At 40.8% G+C, this 25,959-nt stretch overlaps 1 protein-coding gene across 2 annotated transcripts in view; it reads right to left on the bottom strand.

Annotated features, from left to right (window-relative positions):
- Positions 1-4,512: 4,512 nt before the first annotated feature.
- ROR2 (receptor tyrosine kinase like orphan receptor 2) overlaps positions 4,513-25,959 on the bottom strand; it is a 157,841-nt gene continuing 136,394 nt past the window's right edge. The window contains exons 1-6 of one of the 2 annotated variants that reach the window (XM_026866431.1): positions 17,113-17,230; positions 16,623-16,750; positions 12,932-13,246; positions 11,410-11,655; positions 9,570-9,772; positions 4,513-7,887 (exon numbers count right to left, since the gene is read on the bottom strand). In XM_026866431.1, the coding sequence (XP_026722232.1) occupies positions 6,445-7,887; positions 9,570-9,772; positions 11,410-11,655; positions 12,932-13,246; positions 16,623-16,653 (2,238 nt within the window). In that variant the 5' untranslated portion in view covers positions 16,654-16,750; positions 17,113-17,230 and the 3' untranslated portion in view covers positions 4,513-6,444. Of the gene's footprint in view, positions 7,888-9,569; positions 9,773-11,409; positions 11,656-12,931; positions 13,247-16,622; positions 16,751-17,112; positions 17,231-25,959 lie in introns of those variants that run through there. The other variant, XM_026866430.1, reaches the window with a different exon arrangement.

Here is a 25,959-nt window from a genome sequence, read left to right as displayed (position 1 = left end):
GGGCCTGGGTTAGGGAGAGCAATAAGACCCTCAGAGTGGGTGAGGGAAAGCAGGAGTGTAACTGCAACAGTGATAAGCCCCTCTGCATGTCCTACACAGGGGTAGCACCCCATGGGTGATGCTAGGGGATTCCTTGTGCCAGGCTCACCTTGTGAGTCTTCTCCTGCCACAGACCCGAATACTGTGATTAACTCAAAGCAGTGCCAGGAAAGGACTTCACTTTGCACTATGAGGAAGTGGGTTTGGATTCAGAGCTGCAAAAGACCTCACACAGTCCTGGAGCATCTGCACATCGCAAAGAGGGCAAAGGGAAAAACATCCTCTAATGAACTGCAATTATCTGAATGTGCATTGCCCCTTGCTGTTTTGTGTATGTATGCACATGTGTGTATGTACAGGTATGTGTATGTGTGTGCACATGCACACATTTCATTTGACCCTGAACATGGAGCTAGTACCTTATATTCCAGGATATTTTTCCTTCCAAAAGCAGGCACACGTGCACACATGCACATTCAGGGATTGCATTCTACTTGAGGTCACAAAGCAAGCCAGGGGGCACAGCCTTCTACAGTGGGAATACAGTGTTAGGAGCACCCACCACGTATCTATGAAAGAGGAGCAGTGGGTACAGAGTCCAGACACTGTAACTCTTCAACATCAAACATAGGGCAAGGCATCAATATTGGGCATAAAATGTTTTTACAGCATATTTCTGGAAAGGAAACCCTGATGAACCAACTTTTCTACATTTTATCGTAGTAGGTAGAGAACATTTTGGTCTAGACAAAGATCTGCCTGACCAGGATATCATGGACTTGGTTTATCTTGCCTGCTGAGCACCTTGAAGTATTGCTTGACAGTCCCTAGATTGCTCAGACCTCATATTGCTGACTAAAGAAACCAAAAACTTGTCCTATCTGCAAGCTGGGCAAAACTGAAAGATTACACAAGGTCACTTTCGAAAAAATTAGAAAAAAATTCAGGTGAGACAGAACATAACCTCTTTCACTGAGCCATGTCATTGTTCATATTGTATACTACTATTCTTCTAATCTTCTAATATCCCTTTCCCAGTGCCTGAGAGAATTCCCCAAACTTGATTCCTGCCACTCCACTAACATTTCATAGCTTATTTATAGAACAGCAACATACATTGTTCCTTACAATATTAATTTAGTCCCTTTCCCTAAATAGGGGATGGTTTTGCTAGTTTTTTTCTTCATATTTTGGGTGACTGAAATGCTGGTTTTGAGAACAGTTTGTGGTAGAGTCTGCCTGTCTAGAAACAGAGAGTTACTGTCTATGCAAGGTTGCTATGAATTAAAAATGTTAAAGCGTGGCTTTATTTGAAGATATTTGCAGAGGGACCTGGGGGTGCTGATTGACAGCCGGCTGAACAGGAGCCAGCAGGGTGCCCAAGGGGCCAAGAAGGCCAATGGCATCCTGGCTTGTGTCAGCAATAGCGTGGCCAGCAGGGACAGGGAAGGGATCTGACCCCTGTACTCGGCACTGGGGAGGCCGCCCCTCGATTCCTGTGTTCAGTTTTGGGCCCCTCACTACAAAAAGGACATTGAATGACTCGAGCGTGTCCAGAGAAGGGCAACGGAGCTGGTGCAGGGTCTGGAGCACAGGTCGTACGGGGAGCGGCTGAGGGAACTGGGGGTGTTTAGTCTGGAGGAGAGGAGGCTGAGGGGAGACCTCATCACCCTCTACAGCTGCCTGAAAGGAGGGTGCAGAGAGCTGGGGATGAGTCTCTTTAACCAAGTAACAAGCGATAGGACAAGAGTGAATGGCCTCAAGTTATGCCAGGGAAGATTTGGACTAGATGTCAGGAAGTATTTCTTTACAGACCGGGTTGTTGGGCATTGAAATGGGCTGCCCAGGGAGGTGGTGGAGTCCCCAACCCTGGAGGTGTTGAAGAGTCAGGCTGACATAGCGCTGAGGGATCTGGTGTAGTTGGGAACTGTCAGTGTTGGGTTAATGGTTGGACTGGATGGTCTTCAAGGTCTTTCCCAACCTAGACAGTTCTGTGATTTTGTGATAAAATTGTGCATGTAGCTGGTTGTTTTATCCTTACATTTGTTCTGGCAAACACCTCAAGGTCTGACATCTTTCGAGAATGCTCCAACTCAACAAGTGTCATGAACTCTCTCCCAGAAAGCATCTGAACTCTTCCCTTCATTCCCACATGGCCAAAGTAAGATGATTTCTCTGAACACAGAAGCAAGTGACATCTAGTGAACTCCTTAGATAAGTGAGAAACCAATTCAAACTTATATCTAATAAGAGTTTGAGGTACTGTTACTGTGGAGTAACTTCTCTTTGACTTACTGTGATGTTCTTAGCCATGGCAGATACAGGGAGCAAAGGATTTGAATCTCCACAGGGAGCATGTCCTTCTGGATCAGCCTTTAGGGAAATCATTAGATGAAACTGAGAGTAGTGACATTTAGATGAAAGTGAGGGAATGAAGCTGCCTATCAAAGCTTGCAATAATAAGGCCTATTTGTACTTAACAGTTTGCACTGTGGGTGAATCCTCTGTTCCTACACAGCTGTTTATACTGCACTGTTTATAGTTTTGTCTTCCCTGTAGTCCCAATGAGTAAAACAGATGAAAACACCCTGCAGTAACCCAGATCTCAGGGAATATCAGAACAACTCAGATTTGTGTTCTTGCCAGGCTGCACTAGCATGGTGGAGGAAGTGTGCACATCTACAGTCACCTAGTTTCCCTGCTCAGAGTATGAACCTGATATTCCCTGCCCTGTCTCTGCAAATCCAATCCTCATCTACCTCGTATGCTTCCCCAAACAGGGATGCACACTTCTTTCAGGCCCAGACCGATGCCCATTTGACGAAGGCACTGTTCTATAGACCTTGGTTCTTTATGCTCTGGGACACATGAATACTACAAAAGTCCTGTCATGGGTCAAGACTTTGCCTTAGCACTTCTGACTGTGCTACACTCAAAGCCCTCCTGCCTTGTGTTTCAGCTTCTCCTTCCTCTTGCCACTTTCTCACCAAGACTTATGAATACAGGCAGCGCAGACCTTCAGGCTTGCTGATGCTGGGCTGACCTCCAACCCTGCCAAGGACCTGTTCAGCACAGGGGTGCTTTTCCCTGCCCTGAGGGGAAGCCCAGAAGCATTTTTGTGCTCTGCAAACATAGGCTGCACATAAGGGGCTGATGCCACCAGGGCTACTTCCACCCCTTTCTGCAACAGCTCTTTCTTCACAACATTCTGAGCCAAGATCAGACACCTGAACCATATCAGAGAACTGGGCTTGAGTGAGGACAGCTAAATTGGTATGGGCAGGGGAGGAGGGCATGCACCAGGTCCAGTGTCATTTACCACTGGAGAAGAGGAAGAGGCAGTCTCTGTCAGCCACAGCCTCCTGCCTCTTCAGTGGGCTGCTGTGGACACTGCCAATGTTCTACTGTTCCCAGGTCAGTTCCTGTCTCCTTAGGCAGTTCATATTGGCTGAAACGGAGCACCAAGAGGCAAAGGAAAAATTTTGAAACATTCCACAGTCTTTCAAAAACACCTTGCCCTCTTCTGGCCATCTGGACATATATTTGTTGCTCAGAAAAGTTTTTCTGCCACCAGGACAAACCCCAGCTTTGCTTGCCCTGGCAGAAAGAAATAACTGCATGCCCTAGGGAGCAGCATTGTGCTGGCTTTGCTGGGCCCCAGACCCAACCCTTTTTCCACCTTACCACTTTGTCTCATCCACTTACCGCCACATCCCTTTCCTGCTCTTCCTTGGCCTTGCTTCCAAAGCTTGAGGAGGAAAGGCAGATCCTGGCTCTTTGCAGCAGACATCATAGGGAGAGTAGCCTGTGGAGTTGTAGAGCAGCAAGTTATTGTAGAGCAACAACTGCCAATTCATGTAAGTTACAGTAGCCATTAACGTGTTGGTAGTGGTAACCACTTGTGCATGGTGCTCACCTGAGCCATAGACAGTGTTTGCATGCCGTCATGGCTCCAATCATGAAGCTCAGGGAGGAGTGTCCATATCAAGATGGGAGAAAAGCCCTCTGCAGCACTGTGTGTATTACCAAGGTTGGCCTAGAGAATTGTATACTACTACTGTGCTATCACCTTAAGAGCACATGCACATCTTAGTGGGAATGGGAAAGTCAGTATAGGAGTCTGCCCTATTTGTTCTAACTATAGTGATTTATAGGCTTGAATTCACGAGGCTTAAAGAAGGGAATTAGAAGTTTCCCAAACTGCACCCAAAACACCCAGAATTGTAATGCTCTTTGACTGTCAGACATGGGCTGAACTTCAGTGTTGTACAGAAGCTTCCACTGACTGCTACTCATTCATTTATATCTCTTTTCTCATGTACACATCTGTGGTGAAACTGGACTGCTTACTCTCCATTTTCCAGGCAGGAAGTTAGCAAAAGAAGCCAATGTAGTTGATTAATAAAGTTCATTAACCTGAGAATGTGAAACCTAGAAGAAACAAAGAACTTAAAGTACATAAACTTAACATTTGTTTATTTATTTATTTATGCTTTATTTAGTAATAGCACCCAAAGCTGCATTATATTAACACAAGTAATAAAGCTTTCATATTTTATTCCTACCAGTGCATTTCCAAATCCAGGTGAAATGCTGGAAATAAGTAATGCTGCCATACCACGAACAGTATGTGTAGATCACAATGGTACATAACTTAGAAGTTAAGTCCCAACAACAAACATTGTAGTTTAGATGTGAAACCTGTAACCTAAGGAATTGTGGCCATTTCTATTTCCACAAAGTACCATAACAAAACAGCAGCTGTAGGAACTATGAAGATAACATAATCATACTTTCTGCATCACTTTATTAAATACTCCATGTTGGATGTACAACTTATAGCTATAGTGTGTGTTGGCTACAATGCTACAATGAGAATGTGTATTACTTGTATTACAGAAAGGGTCATGAAATGTATGGACCTGTCTGCATGTTTAACAAAACGAAACAGCAACACAACAAAACTGCACCAGGTGTGAATATTGTAAATGGTTAAGTTATAAAGTCCATTCATTCAAAAATCCAAATATTTCAATGAAAAAAGTATATAAAATGTAGTAAAACATAAATTACATTTAAAGGTCTGTACATGATTCATCCTGCAAATAGAAGCACAAAACCAGCACTTTGTACAGTATTGCCTATTTTGGTCTTCTACCGTTCAAAGATTTATTTTCACTTAAGAGGCAGGAAAAAACATGGTTTCACAAGCAATCCATCATTAACTGTGGTAAATCAAGTAAGTTTATAACCCCACACAAAACCCAACACCTTGCAATGTAGGAACATACATGTGGAGCCCTTTTCTATACTTGATAACCAATATGCAATTAAAGTTGGATTGTTAAGTTAGTGCACACCTACAATATCCCCTACAATATCCCCATTTTTGGTTAACAGTGTATTAAGGCTGCTTGCTGTTGAAAACACACAGCAGAGAAGGAATACTTTCATCCACAAATGCAGTCAGACGATCTCATTTGGAAGCTTCTGTCACAGTCCTTCACTGGGAATGATGAAAGAAAGCCATCCTCTCTCCTGTCATGTTATTCCACAGGATGTTGTGGATGCTAGAAGTTTATGTGGGTTCAAAATCATTTGTATAAATTCATGGTAGAAAATTCCATAAAGGGCTATTAAACAGAAAAAAATTCCACTTCTGGCTTAGGAAGTCCCTAGGCCACAAATTGCTGGAGGCTAGGGAAATACCCGGGGAAAATTCTACAAGGAAATTGTCCTTGCAGTCTTCCCTGGGCAGACATTATCGATGGCCTTTTGAGACATGCTAATGGGATAGACAGATGCATGGTCTGATTCAGCCCAGCCAATTTTATGTTCAGTTTCCCTACTTTTCTGGTTATCATTATATAAACATGGATCAGTATTCTCAACTTGTTTTTTTTTTTTTCAGACTCAAAAAGCAAACAACAATCTCGTGTCTGTTATATCAAAGAGATAAATACTATAAACTAAGCTGTCCATCACATCCAGGGCACTTCTTTATGCTCAGAGCAATTCTGCAACCATAGTTGGATTCCTTTTTGTGTTATTGGTTTAAGCATAATTCACTAACATTACACTCACATATCATGATATACATGATGTGCAATGCTACTCTGCAACATGTTGCATAGCAACAGTACATAACTGAAAAGCAGCTTCCCTCAAAAACTGTAGGACAGTAAAAAAGATTAAACCCAGCAATTCTACACCATCATATTCGGCAAATCTGATGGTGACAATGGTCAGTCAACCTGGTATATCGTTATTGCTGCACTTTACATGGGTGTAGGTTTTTAGTTTTGTTTCTTTTAGTCAGATCAAAATCACTGCGATTAAGCCTAAGGATTGACAGCCTCCATGCATGGAAGTGATGTAAAATTCTTAGTAATGAGGCCAAATTCCTTAGGCTTCTGATTGAATTTCTGCTTCGTCCATCTGAAGTGTGTCATTATCACCGAGCAATTCTGTTTCAGGCACAGAGCCCTCCTCTTCCTCTTCCTCCTGGACAGGATTCTGGGCGATGTCTTCTGTTCCATTGTGTGTGTCATCTGTGCCCTCCGAGAGCAGAGCAGCCCTGTCAGCCACCGATGCATTGGAAGGTGCTGTTGTTACGTAGCCTGTGCTGGTGGATCCACTCCCACTGTGGTGGGAGCCTGGTTTGGGAATGATCTGGGGAGGCATTTGCTGAGGAGCCATTTGCATTGGAATTTGGACAGGATAAAAATTTGGCAAGTAAGCACCATAGGCAGGCATTGGCTGGTAACCATTGACTGGAATGTAGAGCTGAGGAGGTGGGACCATTGGTCTCATCTGCCCTTTCAATTGTATGAACTGTGGCTGAGGGAAAGCTGGAGTTTTCTGCTTTGGTCCAATGTACCTAGCATTGCTGACGTTGCTAACAGGGCTTGTGCTGAGAGAACTTGTTTGCGTGGTGTTGCTTGCCCCAGAGGTTTGCGCTGAGCTGTTGTAATTAGAAAGGTTTCCCCATGTTCTTAGTCTGCTGTGTATATCTTTAAATCTTGGTCTTCTGTTGGGAAATTCATTCCAACACTCCAACATCAAAGTGTATATCCATGTAGGACAGTCGTCAGGACATGGCAAAACCTGTCGGTTCCTGATCATCTCGATGACATCCTGATTAGAATAACCACAGTAAGGCTGCAGGCCATAGCTGAAAACTTCCCACAACACAACTCCATATGACCATATATCCGAATCAATGGAAAACTTGCCATACATAATAGCCTCAGGGGACATCCACCGTATAGGAAGAAGGGAATTTCCCATCAGTTTGTAGTAGTCAGCAGCATAAACTTCCCTGAAAAGGCCTAAATCAGATATTTTCACATTCAGTTTATCAAACACCAGTATATTTCTAGTGGCCAAGTCCTTATGGACAACATGGTGGCTTGAAAGATATTCCATTCCTGCAGCTATCTGAGTCACAATGTGGAAAAAGTCTGCTGGTTCCAAAGTGGATTTTACTGTCTTGTCATCATCCGTGCTGCCAACATCCGAATGGGGAGATCTCATCACCAAGAATTCATGGAGGTCACTGTGGGAACAATAACTAAATATCATGCTTATGGGTTGTTCCTTTGTCACTATTCCCAGCAAACAAACAATGTTTGGGTGCTGTAATCGTGATCTCATCATCGCCTCATGTTTGAATTCTTCCCGAAGAGACAGTTCTGCTTTGTCTTTAAGTGTCTTGATAGCAACAGCTTGCGTCTGTTCACCTGGTGCTGTACCGAAAAGATGCCCCTTGTAGACTTTGCCGAATCTCTCCTCTCCTAGTTCCTCCATAAACCGCACAGTGGACAGATTGATTTCTTTAAGTTTAGCCTGAAATGAAGTAAAGAAAGTCAGTCAGTTAAAAATCACAATGTTTTCTACACAGAATCTTATTACAGAAAAGGTCTCAGTGGTTAGATGCTCCAAATGGAAGATAAATTGGGCCAAAAGACTTTTTATCTTTTTGTATATTCACATTGGTATATTGATTTTACAGTTAACCTTGAAATGAGCTATACTGTTATCAGAAGTGTAAATTGAATTATGCTGCAAGATGATGAGTGCAATTATTTTTACAAAGAAGTGACCATATTTCCTGCAAGCTAAATGAATAATTGGTTCAGAGTATATCTGGCAAATGATGACATCTATTAACTGCAGCTGCACTTGCCCTACAGATCAGCCCAGAGCTGCCCACTGGATATTTGTTAGAAAAGCTGTGAGCACTGGCTGAGGGAGGCGGTAGCCTCAGGGTGAACTGAAACATCCCTTCCAGCAGAAGGAATAACAAAACTTTTCTCTTTCCCGTCTGCAGTAGCAGATATGCTCTTTCTCCTCCATTGCACTACAGCAACAGCCCCTGCCTGTGGGTAGCAGCAGACAGTACCCCTGCTGAGAAACCTTGCGCTAGCTCTGTTGAAGCGGGAGTGGAAGAGGAGCAGAAGAAAGAAGAAACTTCTCTCAGTACATGAAGGAAAAGGTGGCAAACCCAAGAGCGAGTAATCCTCAAAACCCCCCTCCTGCAGCTTGCAGGGAAAGTAAGGGAGTTTGTGATGGTGATCTAATGGGTCTGTCCTGAGCTGCATGGCCCAGAAGAGTCCCTGACTGAGACTGATGCAGCTGGCACAGCTTCATGCACAGGGCACTGCAGCACGAGGGAGGAGGGCAGGATGGAAAGATGCTTTAACAGGTGATTTGGGAACAAGCTCTGATTTCAGTGGCCAACAGACTGTGGACTGGACCAGTCAGTTTCCAGCACAGGCCAGACTCTGCCATTAAACCTTCCTCTTACCACACAGAAACAATGCATTTTGTTACAATTGGTAATAACCCCCAAATATTCTACAGTTTCCTGAACAGATGTTACCAATTGTTCCAATTTAAGCATTGTTTTTTAAAGCTTGCATCTTGTAAATGCTGTGATTAAAAATTCAACATTAGCTCTGAGAGGATTTTAGCGTGATCAGTTAGTTGACCTAGAAAATTGTATGCGGTAGCTGAGATCTGTAGACGGAAGTTCAAAGCCATTTTCATTTCACCATCCTTTGTCATGCACAGCCTTAGAAACACGTTGCACCCCAGCTCAGCTCCCTGCTCGGCGGTGGTTCAGAATACCAGCGGACTGAGCTGACAGATTAGACAAGAAACCCCACTGTGCATCTTGCTTTAAACAAGCAAACCAGCCATGTCATTACCAGGAGTGAAAATGAGCTGCAGGCTGAAGACTGGATCAGAAATAAAAACATTTCCAGTCACTGAGACAACAGGCAGAATGGGGGTTGGTAGGTAAGGACAAATGTCATGCAATACTTTGTCCTGATTGCTGTTGCCCAAGGCCAGGATTTCTAGACACAGCTAGCAAGTGCAACACCTGGGTTTCAGTGAAGTAGATGGCCACTGCAGTATGAGAATTAGGTCACTTACAACACAGCTCAGTTTGAACACCAACAAGCTGAGACACTGAAAATCACACTTTGGAAATACATGGCCTAAGCAAGTTATGGAAAAAATACCTGTTTGTGTTGATTGATGAGTGGCATTTCCATGTCCTGGCTAGGAGACGCCATCAGCTGGCGGCGCTGTGGTGTAGCAGCAGATGCCTTCTGCTTGTTTCTGCACATACAGACCAGGAAGAAAAGGCAGGCGATAACCAGGGGGATGGCTATGCTGGGAACCAGGATGTAGAGGATTCCCATTTTACTGTTGTCACGTGGACCTGCCAGGCACAGAAATGTTCTCTGTTTAAAGGAAGTATTTTTAATGCATTGGACAGTAAAGCAAAAAAAACCCCAAACAAACAACAAACTACAGCATGATTATTAATACTGCATTTTAAACAAAAAGTAAACACCTACAGCTTGAAAACAGAAGCCACATTGTCCTCTCCCCTTTCTCCATAATTTTCCATTAAATATTTCAAAGAAGTTTGAATGGACATTGCAACCAGCAGTATGAAGATAAACTAGAAGCCCCACATTTAATGGGTTGACTTTAACAGTATGCGATTTGTTTCGCTTTATTTTTGAGGCTCTCAGCTGTGGAAACTGCAGAACATAGACAAGAGTATCACTGCATTATCTTGTTCAGGGGATGAAAAATAATCATCACAGTATATAAAGCAGTGAACTCAATGTGATAAACCACAGCACAATATTGCAGTTCGACCTTCTCATCCAACATCAATTTTATCAGCATTTTGCCCACTTTTTACCTCCACTGGTACCACTTCTGCCCAGAATAAAATAAATTTCACTTCTCACTGTTAGAGATATTATTTATCTTGTACTTAATAGAATTAAAGTGCTTTCATGTTACAGTGAGACCATCAATACACTTAATGACCGTTCTGGAACCTTCCTAAAATGCTTTTTTCTTGATACTTAGAGACTAGAAAGCACAGTGATGTCCAAAATGTTCATTGGAACTGCCTGGGATGTTTTCTGCATTCCGTGGTTTTGCTATATGTGGTTTCTGCTTTCACCACAACCACATCCCAGTGTTATCTTTATATCATGTTGCACGCAACGTAGAAATTTATTATAAATGTCAAATCATGTGACTGTAAAAAAGTGAAGTAACTAAAAAATTTCATGTCAATTTCGAGCGCTCTTAAATATCCAGGCAATCTGTAACAAAACCACTTTTATGGCTTCCATGATACATCTGTTGCTGCAGCAGGAAACATGCTTTTTGTCCTAATGCAGTACAGTATTAGGTTGCTTTTTTGTGTCCAAAGACTGTTACCACTCTTAACAGCTTTAGAGTGAAGGCTGTACCCATACACGGAAGTGAGTGGGACAGTATTAAGCTGTGAGAGCTGTGCTTTTTATTTTTGCTATCAGTTGTGCAGTACAGAGTCACTAGCAGATAGTGTAGGGCTTTTCTGATAAGATAGTCTGTTTTACATCTCTGCTTCTGCACTTCACACAGTTCCTTCCAACCAAGCATGGTGCTGCATCTCCCTCTACAGGATCTGAAAATCCTTGCTGCCTGCAAGATGCCATACAGAGTGAAAGCAATATACCACTGAGTAGTGTGAACAAACCAAACACACAGAGGTGATAAGTATGTCAAGACTGGCATTTCACAAGTTAGAATACAAAACTGCAGCAGTGCTGTTAATTATAATCGCAGTTTAAGCACCTAATACATAATAAAAAAAAGTGTCACAACATCTCAGTTATAAGCTCTGATCTCCATTAAATTTCTACAATGCAAAACAAGGGCGCCGGATTGCAACAAGTGAAACATTTGAAAGCATAACCCTTTTAAGTGAATTATACTTGTAAAATTAGGGAACAAATTACGCAGGATTTAGGGCAGTAGTAGGGGAAAAAGAAAGAGAATACATACTACAAGAAGGTATGTCACACAGTTCCACGCGTACGTTTTTATTCTTCGTAAAACACCAGGGCCCATCCATCTGACCTCCAGGATTTCGGCAATATGCGTGTCCTCCACCTAGCTCTGGGAACTGTGTGCTTGTCAGATCATGGTTGTGGGGACTCTGGGAGTCCCAGAGTTGGCAAGTGTGGCCAGACTTAGTAACACTGACTGTCCCTCTGTAGTCTGCTCCAGAACCGTTGTAGCACTGATGATCTGTAACATAGGGTGTGACAAAATGTTGCAAATAACAAAACAAGCAAGGGCCAGCAAACCAAAAGGGTTGAAGTGCATACACCATGTATGCCATAAGTAATGGAATTTAGGTAATTCAGGATTTAAATGAAAGCTGTGGGGTCTGAAATTTCAGTTCTGTGGACATCTGTACTCTTACACCCAGTTATTTCAGGATTCTGCCCTGGAGTGTCTCAGCTCTATGGCTATACACACCAATATTTGGTAACTTTGCAAGTTGATGCTAAGGAGCATGTGTGGACCTTTAGATACAGGACAAGGTAAGTTACAGACAAGGTACTTGTCAGACTTTCTGTTCATTTTATTCTTATTCCTTTTGCTTGATACGTCTTTCCTGGCTGCTTTGTCTCTGTCATCATTTTCTCAGTTATTTCTGCTTCACAGCTACACTGGATTATTGCCTTACTAGTACACAGCTAGTTTTCCATGTCATGGCCCCTGCTCCTAACTGTGGGTTCAGACAATGGATATTCAGAATAATCTTATCACACTTTGAACTTTAAACAGTTATAGACTCTTGGAGCTTCCTTGTTGAACATTGTAGGGAGTGGTGATTAATTGCTAGGAAACGGAGTAGGCAGAAAAATTATCAGCACATAATTACTGACAATGGAACAGCCCTTCAACTCCTGGATGCAAATACAAATTCACGGAAGCCAGATCGATGTTTTTACCCATACTGTGTGGGTGAAGAAAGACAGTTACACTCCACACTCAATTTAGAGGAATTCTTGTGGATTTCCATATAGAAATAATGAACATTAAAAATTTAGTTTCTCAACAGATTTTTCCAGTGAAGCTTCACAACCTATCTGAGGTTTACTGGCAGGTAAACAAAACTCACAAATAGCTGTATGGGGGATGTTTCACTCATCCAGAAAGGCAGGGACTGATCCAGGGGTGAGGACAGGCATGTGGGAAGGGAAGCCTGGAACACGTTGTTACTCCTCAAAAAACTAAGTCAAATCAGTTGTGTGAACACTGAGTTTTATAGTCCAAAGTGGTTGCCATAAACCTTTCCAGTAACAAGCATAATCCTTCAAACTTCCTTGCCATCCTAACTGTACTTTACAGAAGTGCAAGATTATGGTCAGTATTAACATGATAAAAAGCAGTAGCATCCAGTATAGCAGTACTTTCTTTACAAAAAGAACAACTGATAAAATATTGTCTCTCAGACCCAACCTGAGGAAGCAACAAACCTTACTTCTTCCCAGTGATAAACACCCAGACTTACATCGACTGAGTCTCTCCACAGGGATCCCAATCCTTATGCAGTTGGCAGCTTCCAAGGTGTCAGGTCGTGGGAGATCCTCACACTTAGGCAGCTGTAGTTGCATCAAGATGAGGGGGTTTGACCTAGCAATGTTGTACTCCTGCCTACAGAGATCATTCTCCAGAACTTCACATTCATCCCGACACAGTTCCCGTGGCTTAGGGGTCCGAGAGCGCTCGTCACACAGGGGAAACACAAAATGGCAGAAGGATGGTATAGCAAACTGTGAGCATTGATCAGACAAATGCGTGGAAGTGCCAATCATGGTAAATGCAGCTGGAAAGAAACAAAAATACTGCTTAAGTATCGATTAATTAGGAGCACCAGAAATGACATAATATTAATCTCATTTGCCTTTTACAACTTTCATCTTTTCCTGAGGGTCTGAAAGACTACTGAACAATGGGAAAATGAGGTCATTTCTACTGTAAAGGAGAGCTAGCAAATGCAGAAAGCAAATCCAGCATTCCAGTGTCCCTCTGACATACACACAGAGCTTGTAGGACCTCAGTTCCTATGAAGTTAGCCAAGTGACTAGCATTGAGCAAACTGTTGGCGCTTGACTAATTTTAACTTGAAAGGATAAAGAGCGAAGGCAAGATACACCTGCCAGGATACTAACATGTATTTCCTAAGTTCCTAATTAGGTAAAATCTGAACAAGGATCACGTAAGCTTCTTCCTCCTGCAGACATTTTGATCACTAAACAAGACAAGTGTTTTTCAAGTCTTGACAGGCAAAAGTAAGTGTGGTATTGGTATTCGGGGAAATATAGCTATTAATAGACACGAGAAGCCTAACAGGCAGTGGTTTTGGGAAAAAGAATGTAATCAACGTCAGCATACTGATCACATTAAGATGAATGTCATAATAAATTAGGAACTTAATACTCCCCTTCAGCTCCCAGCATCTACGTACTAACATTTATCTCAGAGTTTCCTTGTACATTGCAAAGAACAGTTAAATGTGCGTATGTATCATGTGTCTGGGGATGAATCAGGCTTTAAATGTAGGAACATTCATTCCCACACTGGAAAGCATAATTTGTGAGTGAGGCTTGCAAGACTGCACATTCCACAAATACACACTGTAAAAAGAGAGGAAATGAGCAGTTCAAGTCATTCAGCAGTCTATTTACAACCTACAAATCAATTCTTTTGCTCTTGTCCAGCTCTCTCCTTTCAACCATCTATTTCCTGCTGCCACCTGCTATCAAGGAGTCTCCTGTCTCTTCCTAAACACCAAACATGCAGCAAGCAGCACCAGCTCCAGCCTTTTGCACTGTCCACACCTTTGTTTATGTTAATACAGGAGTATTAACACAGGAATATAATCGGTTTTCAGTCATTTAGGGAACACTGCATGCAAGCATATCAGGCCCCAAATGAGAGCTGTGATATGTGCTTGTCCTGAAGATTAACAGGGAAAAAATAAACCTGAAGGAGAAGAGGTTACTGTTGGCTATTTGAAACACCACACTAGTTTTTGTGAAGGCATTACAGAATTTAGACCAGCATGAGTAAAGACTGCACAATCCACAATCGTGCCCTTGTTCTGATTAGAGACACAAAAGCCAGCAGGACTGTGTCGTGGCATCCAAGGGGTTTGGTTTTTTTACTTATGAAACAAATATTAAACAGCACAGCAAAGACACTGCTTGCTTCACATATCCACAAGTCAGGGTCATGTCCCAAATTTTTATCCAGAAACGTCATTTTGTTTAGTAGAAGGATGCAATTCTCACCGAACCACATGGCCAGGACCGAACAGCACCAGAGGCGGTAGAGACAAAAGGAATGTATTTCACACATCAGCACAGCAGGGAAATGAAAATCCAGAATGAAAATACCCGATAGATGTCTCGGCTGTAACCTTGTTAACTGTTCCTGGTGCTGGGCAGTAGGTGTCACCGTTTACCATGCACAGTGGCCCCTGAAGGCCCTAACGGCTCTGAGCACAAAAACTGCGCTTAGGAAGTATGGGCAAAAGTATAAGCAAAATGTCAGCAGCAGTTACACAGCATATTTTTTTTTTTTAATCTAACAAATTACTGCAATTTCAAAAATAACCTGTCATTTGGACAGAGAACATCCAGCTGTGCAATACCTGTTTCACATATAAGACGAATTGTAAGAAGCAAAGTATGCTGTGAAATCCACAGCTTTATTTTGCAAAAGGCATTTGATACATCCTTTAGATGTTTGAAAATGTGGTATTATTAATGGATTATCATTACTGTCTAGATAGATACTGGCAGCTCTACATGGTGGTGCACAGAGTTTTCCTAAAAAAGAACAGCCCCATCAGAAATTCTCCTCAATTCCAGGACAGAGTCCCAGCCCCAAGGCTCCAAAATCTAACTGACAATCAGTGGCATTAGGGATCCAGCAGTCAGGTCATGAATGCCTATGTTGAATATTTCAGAAACAAGTATAAATTAATCATTAAACATTTTCTGAAAGATATCACAATTTTTTTTTGTTATTAAAAAAAAAAAAAAAAAACCAAAACCAAAACAAACCATTGTGAACCTAATTCATGGAGTTACAGATTTAATCATTTCAGCTAGCTGAACATTCCCATACTGCTGAAAAACATCCAAACAGAATAAAGATTAGAAGTTGTAGAAGAAAAATGGTATCAATAGTATGCATTAATTAATGGCATAATAGTAAACCAGGCTGGAATTGCAACAGGGCACAGTAGAAAGAAGAGAGAGGATTGAAGCGTAACAGCACAATGAAAGGCCAGCATCTGGATTTTGCCAGTCCCAGAATGTGATCACCATCTCAAGAACACAAAAAACCTGACATGGATTTTTGGCTTGACAATGAGTTGTTAAGGTAATATTTTTAAAGAGATAGAGCTTACAAGTGAAGTTAAACTCCTTTTGGCAAGTAGTTATGTTAAAATTGCAGATTCAGTTAGTTAGCCATATCTGGCCAGATGCAAATGAACTTCTGCTGGATGGAGTTAACTGGCCATGTATTATGATAAACAGTTTTCTCTATTCCACAAATTCATTTGCTTGCTCTACTTGTGTACATCAGTCACTGATGCAGCTGACTGAGGTCCAGTTGCTGAGACAAAACTCCCTATTGATGTACAGCCCATTAAAAGTCTTTTTGGATGCACATTTGTGACTGTATCAAAACAGATCGGAGAAAGCATTAGCAGGGACAGAACACAGAAAAGTTGACTCTTGTTTTACATAAATCAATGTAAAGTTCAGACTCTATCAGGATTATGCAATGGGGAGGAAACCCAAGGGAAAAGTCACCACACATTTTTCAAGAAAATCAAAATCAGTAATTTTTTACTACATCACAAAATGATTTTTAAAAAAATCTATTTGAATCAGCATGCAAAGAACTCCAGTATAAACTACAAGCTGTTAAGAAGTCAATGCTCTCATGTTTTACTTAATGACACAGAAGAAGCTTCTACACATAACAGCAGATATTAATCTTCCTTGCTCCAAATTTTGCTAGTTGCACAAGTGTTAAATTTGGCTTACCTTCTCTAAACCTTAACACAAGGATGCTTTTAGCCATTGACCAATAAAACTGAAAAGTATGATAGCACTATTTATACCCAAATTGGATACTTTCATTAATGTTTTTTGCCCTGCCACAGTGATGTATAAGCTTACCAGTAATACGATTTTCAATTTCCCCTTGCATTTGGAGGGAGTCCACATAAATGGTCCTGTTCCCAATGATTCGTGCACATGCAATTCCCCTGTATGGCTGACAGAACCCGTCTTCATGGTAATCTTCTCTGCAAAAGAAGGTTAGGATTTTATAAGCAGATGTCTCATTGTCCCAAAAGAATTTTTACTGAATATTTTCTTATCAAAGGAGAAAACCACAAAAGACTGTAAATCCGAAATTGTTTCATTCCCCAGGTGCAGCTTTCTCCACCAATTCTCTCTATACTACATTGAAAGCATTAATGAGGCACCCTGTAAATAGCTCATTAGAGAAAGGAGTAAACCAAAACCCAAGATTAATTTAAAAATCATATGCTAATAGTAATGAGATCTGACAGATGAATCTATTAAAAACCCTTTAGACTGACACAGCAACATAGATCTTGTTACACATCCCCATGCGCTTTTGGCATCTTGCTGCACCCAGTACCATTAGGCAAATGGTTGGTTCTCTTCCCCCGCCTCTCTCTCCCTTTCTTCATTTCCTGTAGTGAACAGCAGAAGAGATCCTGCCAAGCTTTAATTAAAGCACGGAATAATTTTGAACTCTTTGAACTTTTGAAATAGGTAAACAGAATAAAAAATAATCAAGGTTTTAACCTATTTTTCTCTTTTCTCTAGTCAGAGTCAATGTCAAATTCCTCTTCCAACATATATTTTAATACATTTTTTTCAATTTCAACAGGGCTTTGGGCCAAATTTTACTCCCTTACATAAAGATAAATATTTTGGCATAAAAACATTAGTCTAAAGGCTCAGTAGTTCAACACATCATCCCCAAAGCCCCAGTAAATAATACAGAGCTGATCTGTAGATCATAAACGTCTGAGCACTGAAAAGGGCCTTCAGAATGAGAGCACCCTCACCAGTATGCTGTGTGTTTCCTCTGGCACGGCACAGACTCTATGCTACGATTCACTAGCCTGATGGATTCACATCACGTCACTGGACCAAAAAAGGCATAAAACATAATCTAGAAAACCATGACTCTAGAGTAATCCTAGGTCACCCAAAAGCTAACTCAGCTTACGTAACTAAACAGCCAGTTCAAAAGTCTGAGATACCTCCTCAATACCAGCAATTTTGGAAGTATTTCTTCAATACTCTTCTTCTGCACTTTGTACTTTGTTGTCTTTGGATATCAAGACCTGTTTTGGTCACCCATGTCTCCACTTCTCTTATACCTTCACCTTTCCTTAGAGTGCCACATTAACGGGACAAAACTGTCAGTGAGTATGTGTAAAACCACATAACTTCAACTGGGCCAAATTAGTCTGAAAACCTGCTGCCAGACAACAAACACCATGATGAGCACATCACCAAGTATCTACAGTGCAGCCCTTTACTTCTGATCACTTATTCTGTCTTAGGAACTCTTTGGCAGTGGAAGGTTGGGCAGGACTGTACGGTGTAGCCAAAACTGGAACCAGTGAATCACCACTTGAGCAGCATCTCACACTTTCCTCCCAGAAAGACAATGTCTTAACAGGATCCGATCCATCACACAGCTGCTAGATAAACCATGGTGACATGAAGTGTCTCATGCACTTGTTGTCCAGATCTGGCCTTTATTTTCTATCACATAAGATAGGAAATATTCATACTATTCATAAAGCAACATTTTGTCTACAAACTCTGGCACAAGTTTTGCTTCCATAGATATGTAGGGTTTTTATTATGGTGGATGAAGTAAAGGAGTAATCTTTCAGAATCTAATTCCTGCAGTTTCACTCTCTTAACAAAACTTCTAATTTTTGCAACAATTGCATCATGCCTGAAGGGATAAAAATATGAAGGCATTTTGTCTGTACCTGTTTTACAATCCTTGACCACCTTCATAGGAAGTCAGCAATTCCCATAAGGAACTGAATGAATATGAACCTCTATTTGACCTTTTCCTCAAGAGTGAATTCATACCCCTATCCTGCAGAACAAAGTCTGCAATGTATCTAGCTGAAACTGTATCTCACACTTCAACTCTCAGTGCAGGGCTCTCTTGCCAGCACACACACATACACAAAATCTATGAAAAACAGCACCCCAAATAGCACGGGTTTGGTGACAAAAGCATTGTGATTTCTTACTTAGCTCAGTTTATTTATTTCTGTCAAGAACTACTAAATACAGCTGAGATACTATATATATACACATATGCTTCCCTCTCCCATGTTACAGTCAACTGCTGATTAAACTGGATATGACCATTACCATGGATGCAAGCAAAAGTAAACAGTAATCTGATGTCAGATACTTTGATAGAAGCTGGGGTGTTATTCTACATGCCTCTTTGTCAGGTCAGGAAACTCAGTGAATAGTTTGACTAGTACTGTTATGGAGGGGACAAAATTACATTAGCCTCCTTAGGAAAATAGTTGATTTCAACAAAGCTGCAGAAGTGGCAGCACTTACAGTCTCCTTACAGATTAATTTTTCCCTCAGCTCTATATACACTCAGCACATGGCAAAATGTCTGCAGCAAAAAGCAACCTGGGGGGAATCTGATAAAACCGTGCAGGAACAGCATCATGCTCAGCTTAAACAGGAGTCTGGAACCATGTGCGGCTTTGATTTGTGCTCCAAACCAAATGCCATCAATTCAGTTGCTGGTCAAAGCAAGAGTTAAAAGCTGCTGAAAATGGGCAGAAATACTGACTCTTCAATTTCCTGCTGCTTGAGCTGTAAAGTCTGCTCTGGTCAAGAACCTTGGTAAAAGCAGAAATCTGACTCCAGAGGAGGAATCCAGAAGAGTTCAATTCGTTCCACTTGCAGAAATCTTACAAGTTAATCACCATAGGTACTTTTTAACCTGTGCTCTTTATTGTTTCTTTATGAATGTTTCAAGATAGCATTACCTTTTGTTACCTTTTGAAGTTATTTCCTTCCATTTTTAAACAATTATTTTTAGTTTTATTTTTTTACAAAACAGAGACAGGAACATCCTAAGTGTTGGCATTTTTTTCACCTTTGCTGGGGGGCAGTCTCAAAGACAGCGCACCTGGAACATGAATTTTCTCAGCACTCAATTAGAGTGGAGGTAAGGTATATTCTCCTATTGAGATAACTCTCCTCCCAACTAATTATCAGATGCTTGACAAGAGTTTGGATTTAAAAATAAAATAGTAAAGAATCTGACTAATATTCCTAAAACCCCAACTTCCATTTCTTACAATGAATGCCATTGGTTTTCCAGGCCCATAAGGTGATCTGCCAGAACAATGAGGTTAAGAACTATCCTTTCTAATATAAAGCTGAATAGGAAAACCTTTTATTTCAGGAATGTGCAAATAAAAGCAAAACACTGATGTATAACATGGAGTGTCTCTAAGATTGACCAGGCTTATCAAGTCTGGAAACATCTTGAAGAACCAAGCACTGGTAAGAGATTTACAAGTTCCTTATCACACATGCACTGCACTGCCTGAATAAACACAGTCTGCCTTCAGGTTTGTGGGCAGAAGTCATCTGTCTGAAATGGAGAACTAACCAAACAAGCAATGTAGAAGATGCACATTCAGTGGTGCAGTGCCAGTTGAATCTCCTCCCACTGACAGAAATCACAAATTCCAGGAACATCTGGGTCTATAAAGGAAGCACTGGAAAAACCAGGTGCCTCTAAATTGGAATAAAGGCCAGCATGCATGAATAGGAAGCTCTCTAGATGATGGTCATACAAGACTTCCATAAGGTGGATATCTGCTCTAGAAGTATATGGAGAGATTTCTAGGTGTACTGCATGTGTTGCAGAAACATACTGAACATCACAATCCCCATTCTGGCATTAAGCATTACTTTAATTTCACATGACACAGAAAGGACACCTAACAAAAGAAAATACCTAGGAGGCATTTTCTTAACAGAAAATCTAAAATGCTGCAAGAATACATCTGGGCATGATACATTATATGGTATCTATGTAACACAATCTATTGCTTGCAACTGTCACATCTGAACAGTCCAGAGGGCATATGAAACAAAAAAGTCCCAGTAAACAAAAGGCAACCATGGAAATCCTGTTGAATACTAAATTCATTTTGTGAAGCACACGTCTGATGAGAGCTTTCAGTATATATCTGGTGCCCCTGAAAACAAACTGAGTGGAGACCTAGTGGTTTTGCTGAAAAATAGAGAAAAGACAGGAAAGCATAACAATCTTTAGCAAGGGTTCACAAAGAGCATTCTGAAAGCATAGTCGAGGAGTACTAGATATTTACTTGCTAGTAAGATAACTTTATTTCTGATGGTATTCCACACAACTTACAAAGACAACACAAGGTTCTAAGTTAAATCTATTTCCTGAAAATAGAAGAAACACAACACTCTGCATCAGCACAAAACCTCAGAAATCCTCCAGAAAACTCAGAAAAACTTTTTTGATTGTATATATTAAAAAATCCAATTAATTTAATAATACCCTGCCAAGATACCCTTGCAGTAAAATGAACAAAAATGTTATTTAAAATTACAATTTGAGAACAATGTATTTTAATATATTCAAATAATAAATCTAGAAGTTATTTGGAGGGATATATCCTCAACCTACACTTTACCAAAGTAAACAATACTTAACCAATTTATATAATATAACAGGATATTCCAGAGGTTAGTTTTTAAAAAGTTTTTTCTAAGTTTTTCTTAGTTTTTTCTAAGATAGTAGAAACTTTGTTACAGCGAATTCCCTCAAACAAACTAAGTACAATTAAAATTTCCTCATAAATCTTCTCACAACAAATAATAAACCTGAAAAATTGACCCTCTTTCATACTGCCCACAGGTTAAACAGCATTTAATTAAAAACTGTCAAATACTAGGGAGGATATTAGGACTCCCCCGATATTCCAAGTTGAGTGGGAAAGCAAGCACAAATGCACAGAAAAGTTAGACAGTGACAGACAAAGGAAAGGACAAATGATTTATGTCATCTTATTTGCTACAGATAGAGAAATACAACATTTGGTATATAGTCACTGATCTTGTGGCAATGTCTCAGAGATTTTGATAGCTACAGCTTGAAAACTGATGGCAGAAGCTGTGTAAAGAGGATGATTATGATCAACAGTGAGACCAGAGAGAAAAAGACAGGCAACATATTTCAGATTATGAGTTTACTTAGCCCGGTGTGTAGCTACTTCATAAGCATAAAGCACACAAGTTAAATGACCTGCAGTACAAAGAATTAAAGGAATAAAGGGTTTATGTTTAATCAAAGAGAGGCAAATCACTCTGACTTGGGGGAAGGGCATTATAAACGGAAGCAGTAACATCTCAGGAATTTCTGTTTTTGATATACATATGTATTCATGGATTATTTATACCGCATCTCAAAATCAGGACCTCTTATAATCTGGCACTGTAGCCCTTGTAATTTGTTACCCTTACTCTTGACATGTATCCTATCATAGTGCCAGAGAGTGAACTTGATTCACAAGGGGATCACTTTTCAATGGCTAAAATGAGTTCACATCTCCAAATATTCACTCCCTCTCACTGAAACAGGTCACAGAGAAGATCTGAGAGAAGAGATACATACTACCCTTGTCATATGCCATATCACATCTATAAAATTTGCCTCCTGTCAAAAACAAAGGGAATAAATGTTACTACAGAAAAATACTTGGTACTTCCTAATCAGGTTAGTATGTTTACCTTTTAGAGAAAATATTAAATAAAACACTCAATTTCTTGTTTCACCATGAATTAAAATTTGCCAGGAGTGTTGCCTTTTAAAGTAATAGTTACAGTAGGCTATAAAATTGCTCCTTATTGCAGGCCTCCTGTTGTGCACAGGAGATCAATGGAAGTTTTAATACTGGCATTCAACACAACTGAGGTATAAATATTTGATGCAGGAAAATAACAGGATTTTACAAAACCAATATTGCCTGAACTACTATTCATCAATTAAGAAGGGCTTGGCTAATGCCAGGTGCTCCTGACATAGCCTATAATTTCTGTCCGTACTGGGCAGAAATTCAGTAACGTGCACAAATGGGTTGGAGGTTCTAGCAAAGTTTCCAAAGTCCAGATGTACAGGACAAAAAAACCCCAAAACCCACCCCCATCCATGAACTATAAAATATAAAAAACCCCACTGTCCTAGTTTCAGCTGAGAGAGAGTTAATTCTCTTCCTAGTAGGTGGTACATTGCTGTATTCTGGGTTTAGTATGAGAATAACATTGGTAACACACCGTTTAGTTGTTGTTAAGTAGCACTTACCCTAAGTCAAGGATTAATCAGTTTCCCACACTCCGCCAGCGAGGAGGTGCACAAGAAGCTGGGAGGAAGCATGGCCAGGACAGATGACTCAAACTAGCCAAAGGGGTATTCCATACTACAGGACATCACATTCAATACAAAAACTGGGGGTAGTTGGCCAGGAAGGGCCAATCGCTGCTCAGGACTGTCTGGGCATTGGTCAGTGGGTGATGAGCAATTGCACTGTGCATCATTGTCTTTTCTGGGTTCTCTCTCTTTTTGTTATCTTCCTTTTCATTATAATTACTTTTAAATTTTCTTTTACTGCAGTTATTAAACTGTTCTTATCTCGACCCACAAGTTGTTTTTTTAAATTTTATTTTCCTTCCCATCTCACCAGGGGTGTGGGAAGGGGTGAGCAAGCACTGCGTGGTGCTTAGTTCCTGGCTAAGGTAAAACCATGACACCTATACCTGCACATCTGTACCCTGCCTTCTGTAGCCAAGAAAAGGATGGCAGGGACAACTTCACTGCTGCCTCAGGCCCCTGCCTGGAAGAAGACACCCTGCATCCATGTCATGAAAGAAGGGTACAGGCTTCCTGCCCTACCTGTATGCATGCTCTGAACAAACAGTTTCATTCTCTGACCAAAGGCTTATCTGTAAATAACCCACCTTTCCGGCACATAAAATCATTGTTTGCACATACTCACACACATCTAAAGATCAGCACTCCTGGGATATCAGAAAATACCCATCAAAGCAGTTAACACCTCAAAGAGAGACTTCACTGAAATACATGAGGGACGTAAAAACTTTTCCCACACACTAAAGGAATGTAATAAATAGTATCAGAAATGGAGTCTAGTGTTAAAAAGTCAAAAACTAACAGGCAGGGGAATTTGTATAAATAGTCATAGCTCAGTTGAAGTCAATAGACCTATGACAATTTACACTCACCAGGGATATGGCTCATGAACTTTGCTACCAGATGCTCACTGAGTGTAACAAGAGACCCCAAAAGCAAGATTCTCTTACATCTAGCATACCACTTAGATAAACATTAACAAACAGCACTTATTTCTGTGCTTTTTATCCGAAAAGTAGTACATAACAGAATCCCTAACAAAATGTACTTAAAGTCACATTGACTAAACAGAGCAATTGTGCTACATTTGATTTGAATATTTAACTGATGGTGCCTAAAAGAGTACACTGCAAGTGAAACTTCAGATTCCATGTCTAAGATCAGTAAAAAATAACAGTTGATCTTTATTCTACTGATTCTACTAAATGCTAAATTTATAAATGCTAATCATAGGATTTGAGACACCATTTTAAATCAGGTAAAAGCTAAAGCAATTCATTGAAGTGTCCTAAGTAAAAACACAGATGCAAATGGACTTAAGTGTTTGTGACAAACTGGAGAAAAGTAACTTGTTTGTCAAACAGCAACTTGTAAAGAACCACCTTATTTTTAGCATACTGCAATTATTTCCATAGCAGATTATAAAATCAGTATTTTTAAGCACAGAACTCAGGCTCCAAAGTCTGTCTCTCAAACATAGCCCAAACAATGTTTTAAACATACGTTCTGAAGTTACCATGAACAGAGGATGTTTTTAATGCAAGGTATTTAAAAAGCATTTAAATGCAAGAAAGGGGGAGAACATCAATAGGGTTTAAGCATATGCCTTCACTGAATCATGAACCAAATTGTCCTCCTCACTAGGCACTGCCTTTAGTGGGTGTCAGCACTCCTAGCTGAGCTATGTCCTTGCTAAAAGATACCACTTTTAATTAAGTGGATACAATCAATGGAAAATGGTAGTGTCCTCCTTTTTTTTCACAGAATTATTCCCTGTCACTGCTGAAATGAGAAAAACACACAGCTCTCACTAGTGAAGATGTAGGAAATAACCGAACCATATAAAAATGTGGCAAGATGCTCATTAGAGAACACTACATGCTGCTGTGGTTTGATGGTATCACAGACATTCACGTATTTATTATTGCTTTACATATTTGGAAAAGGTTTCAGTGTACCAAAACCTGTTGATGTTCTTAAGTACAGTAACCACATACAGAAGTATTGACGTGTGTGGCAGGACAGCTCTTACTACAGTATCCTGGGTAAAACAAAGAAGGAAAGCTAAACAAGGACACCTACATCTTGAACTTCTGCAAGGAACAGAGGATTGTCCCTGGAGGTATAACCAGTCATAATCCCCTGATTACCACTTGTAGCTTCAAACACATGATCTAATATTACTTCTACCTACAAACTCTCTCTGTCAATTTACTCAAATGACATTTTTGTAAATTATCCCTCCGCTTTCATAGGTTTCAGCATGTTGGGATGAAATCTTGAAATCAGATGAGTCAGCTGTCAATCCAAAGAAGGCTGCAGGTCTGTTTTGCTGAGTGTCAGGTTATTCAAGAATCAGGGAAAAAAACTTCAGAAAACTAATTTTAACATATGGCAATGCAGACCTAGTCATGCCACATTCCCACATTTCACTTAGCAAATAAATCAGTATGAGTCTTCCTCCCCACCCTTTTTTTTTTTTTAAGGCGTGTTATCCCTCTCAGTGTGTTACGACTGTCTAATAAGTGGTCTCCATCTGACATTCCCTTGGAAAAACAGCAGGGCTGATTAGGCCTCTTGAAGAGCCTCTATCAAGCAGCTCCCTATTCCCCACTGCCAGAGGAAAGCACAATTCTTTGTTTTTATCCTTCCTCCTCCTGCCATAGCACCTTGAGTAAGTATACACAGGTCAGCTCCAAAAAGGTCTTGGAAGAGTCCACCAGATGAAAATGTCATTACAGCCACTGCTACATCCAGGCAGCAGTAACACTGGTAGGCGGTATCCTGGGCAGCACAGAGAGGGATTCAGCAATGGGGCTGCCAGCGTCCTGAAGTCAGTGCAGGGGGCAGAGGACTCCCCCTGGGCTTCTGCGCTATACCAAAGGAGGGATGTAATGGAGAGGACAGAGACAAAAGCCCATGTTGGCTGCCTGGGGGGTGGGAAAGCCATGGAGTGAAGGGCAGCTTTGGTGGCTGTGATGCCATGGGAGGGAGGGA

The sequence above is a fragment of the Athene cunicularia genome (genome assembly GCF_003259725.1).
Source record: "Athene cunicularia isolate RWA chromosome Z unlocalized genomic scaffold, athCun1 chrZ_part2, whole genome shotgun sequence".
In the NCBI taxonomy this organism is placed as follows: domain Eukaryota; kingdom Metazoa; phylum Chordata; class Aves; order Strigiformes; family Strigidae; genus Athene; species Athene cunicularia.
Note: the sequence above shows the minus strand (reverse complement) of the source record. Positions and strands in the feature narration are given on the sequence as shown.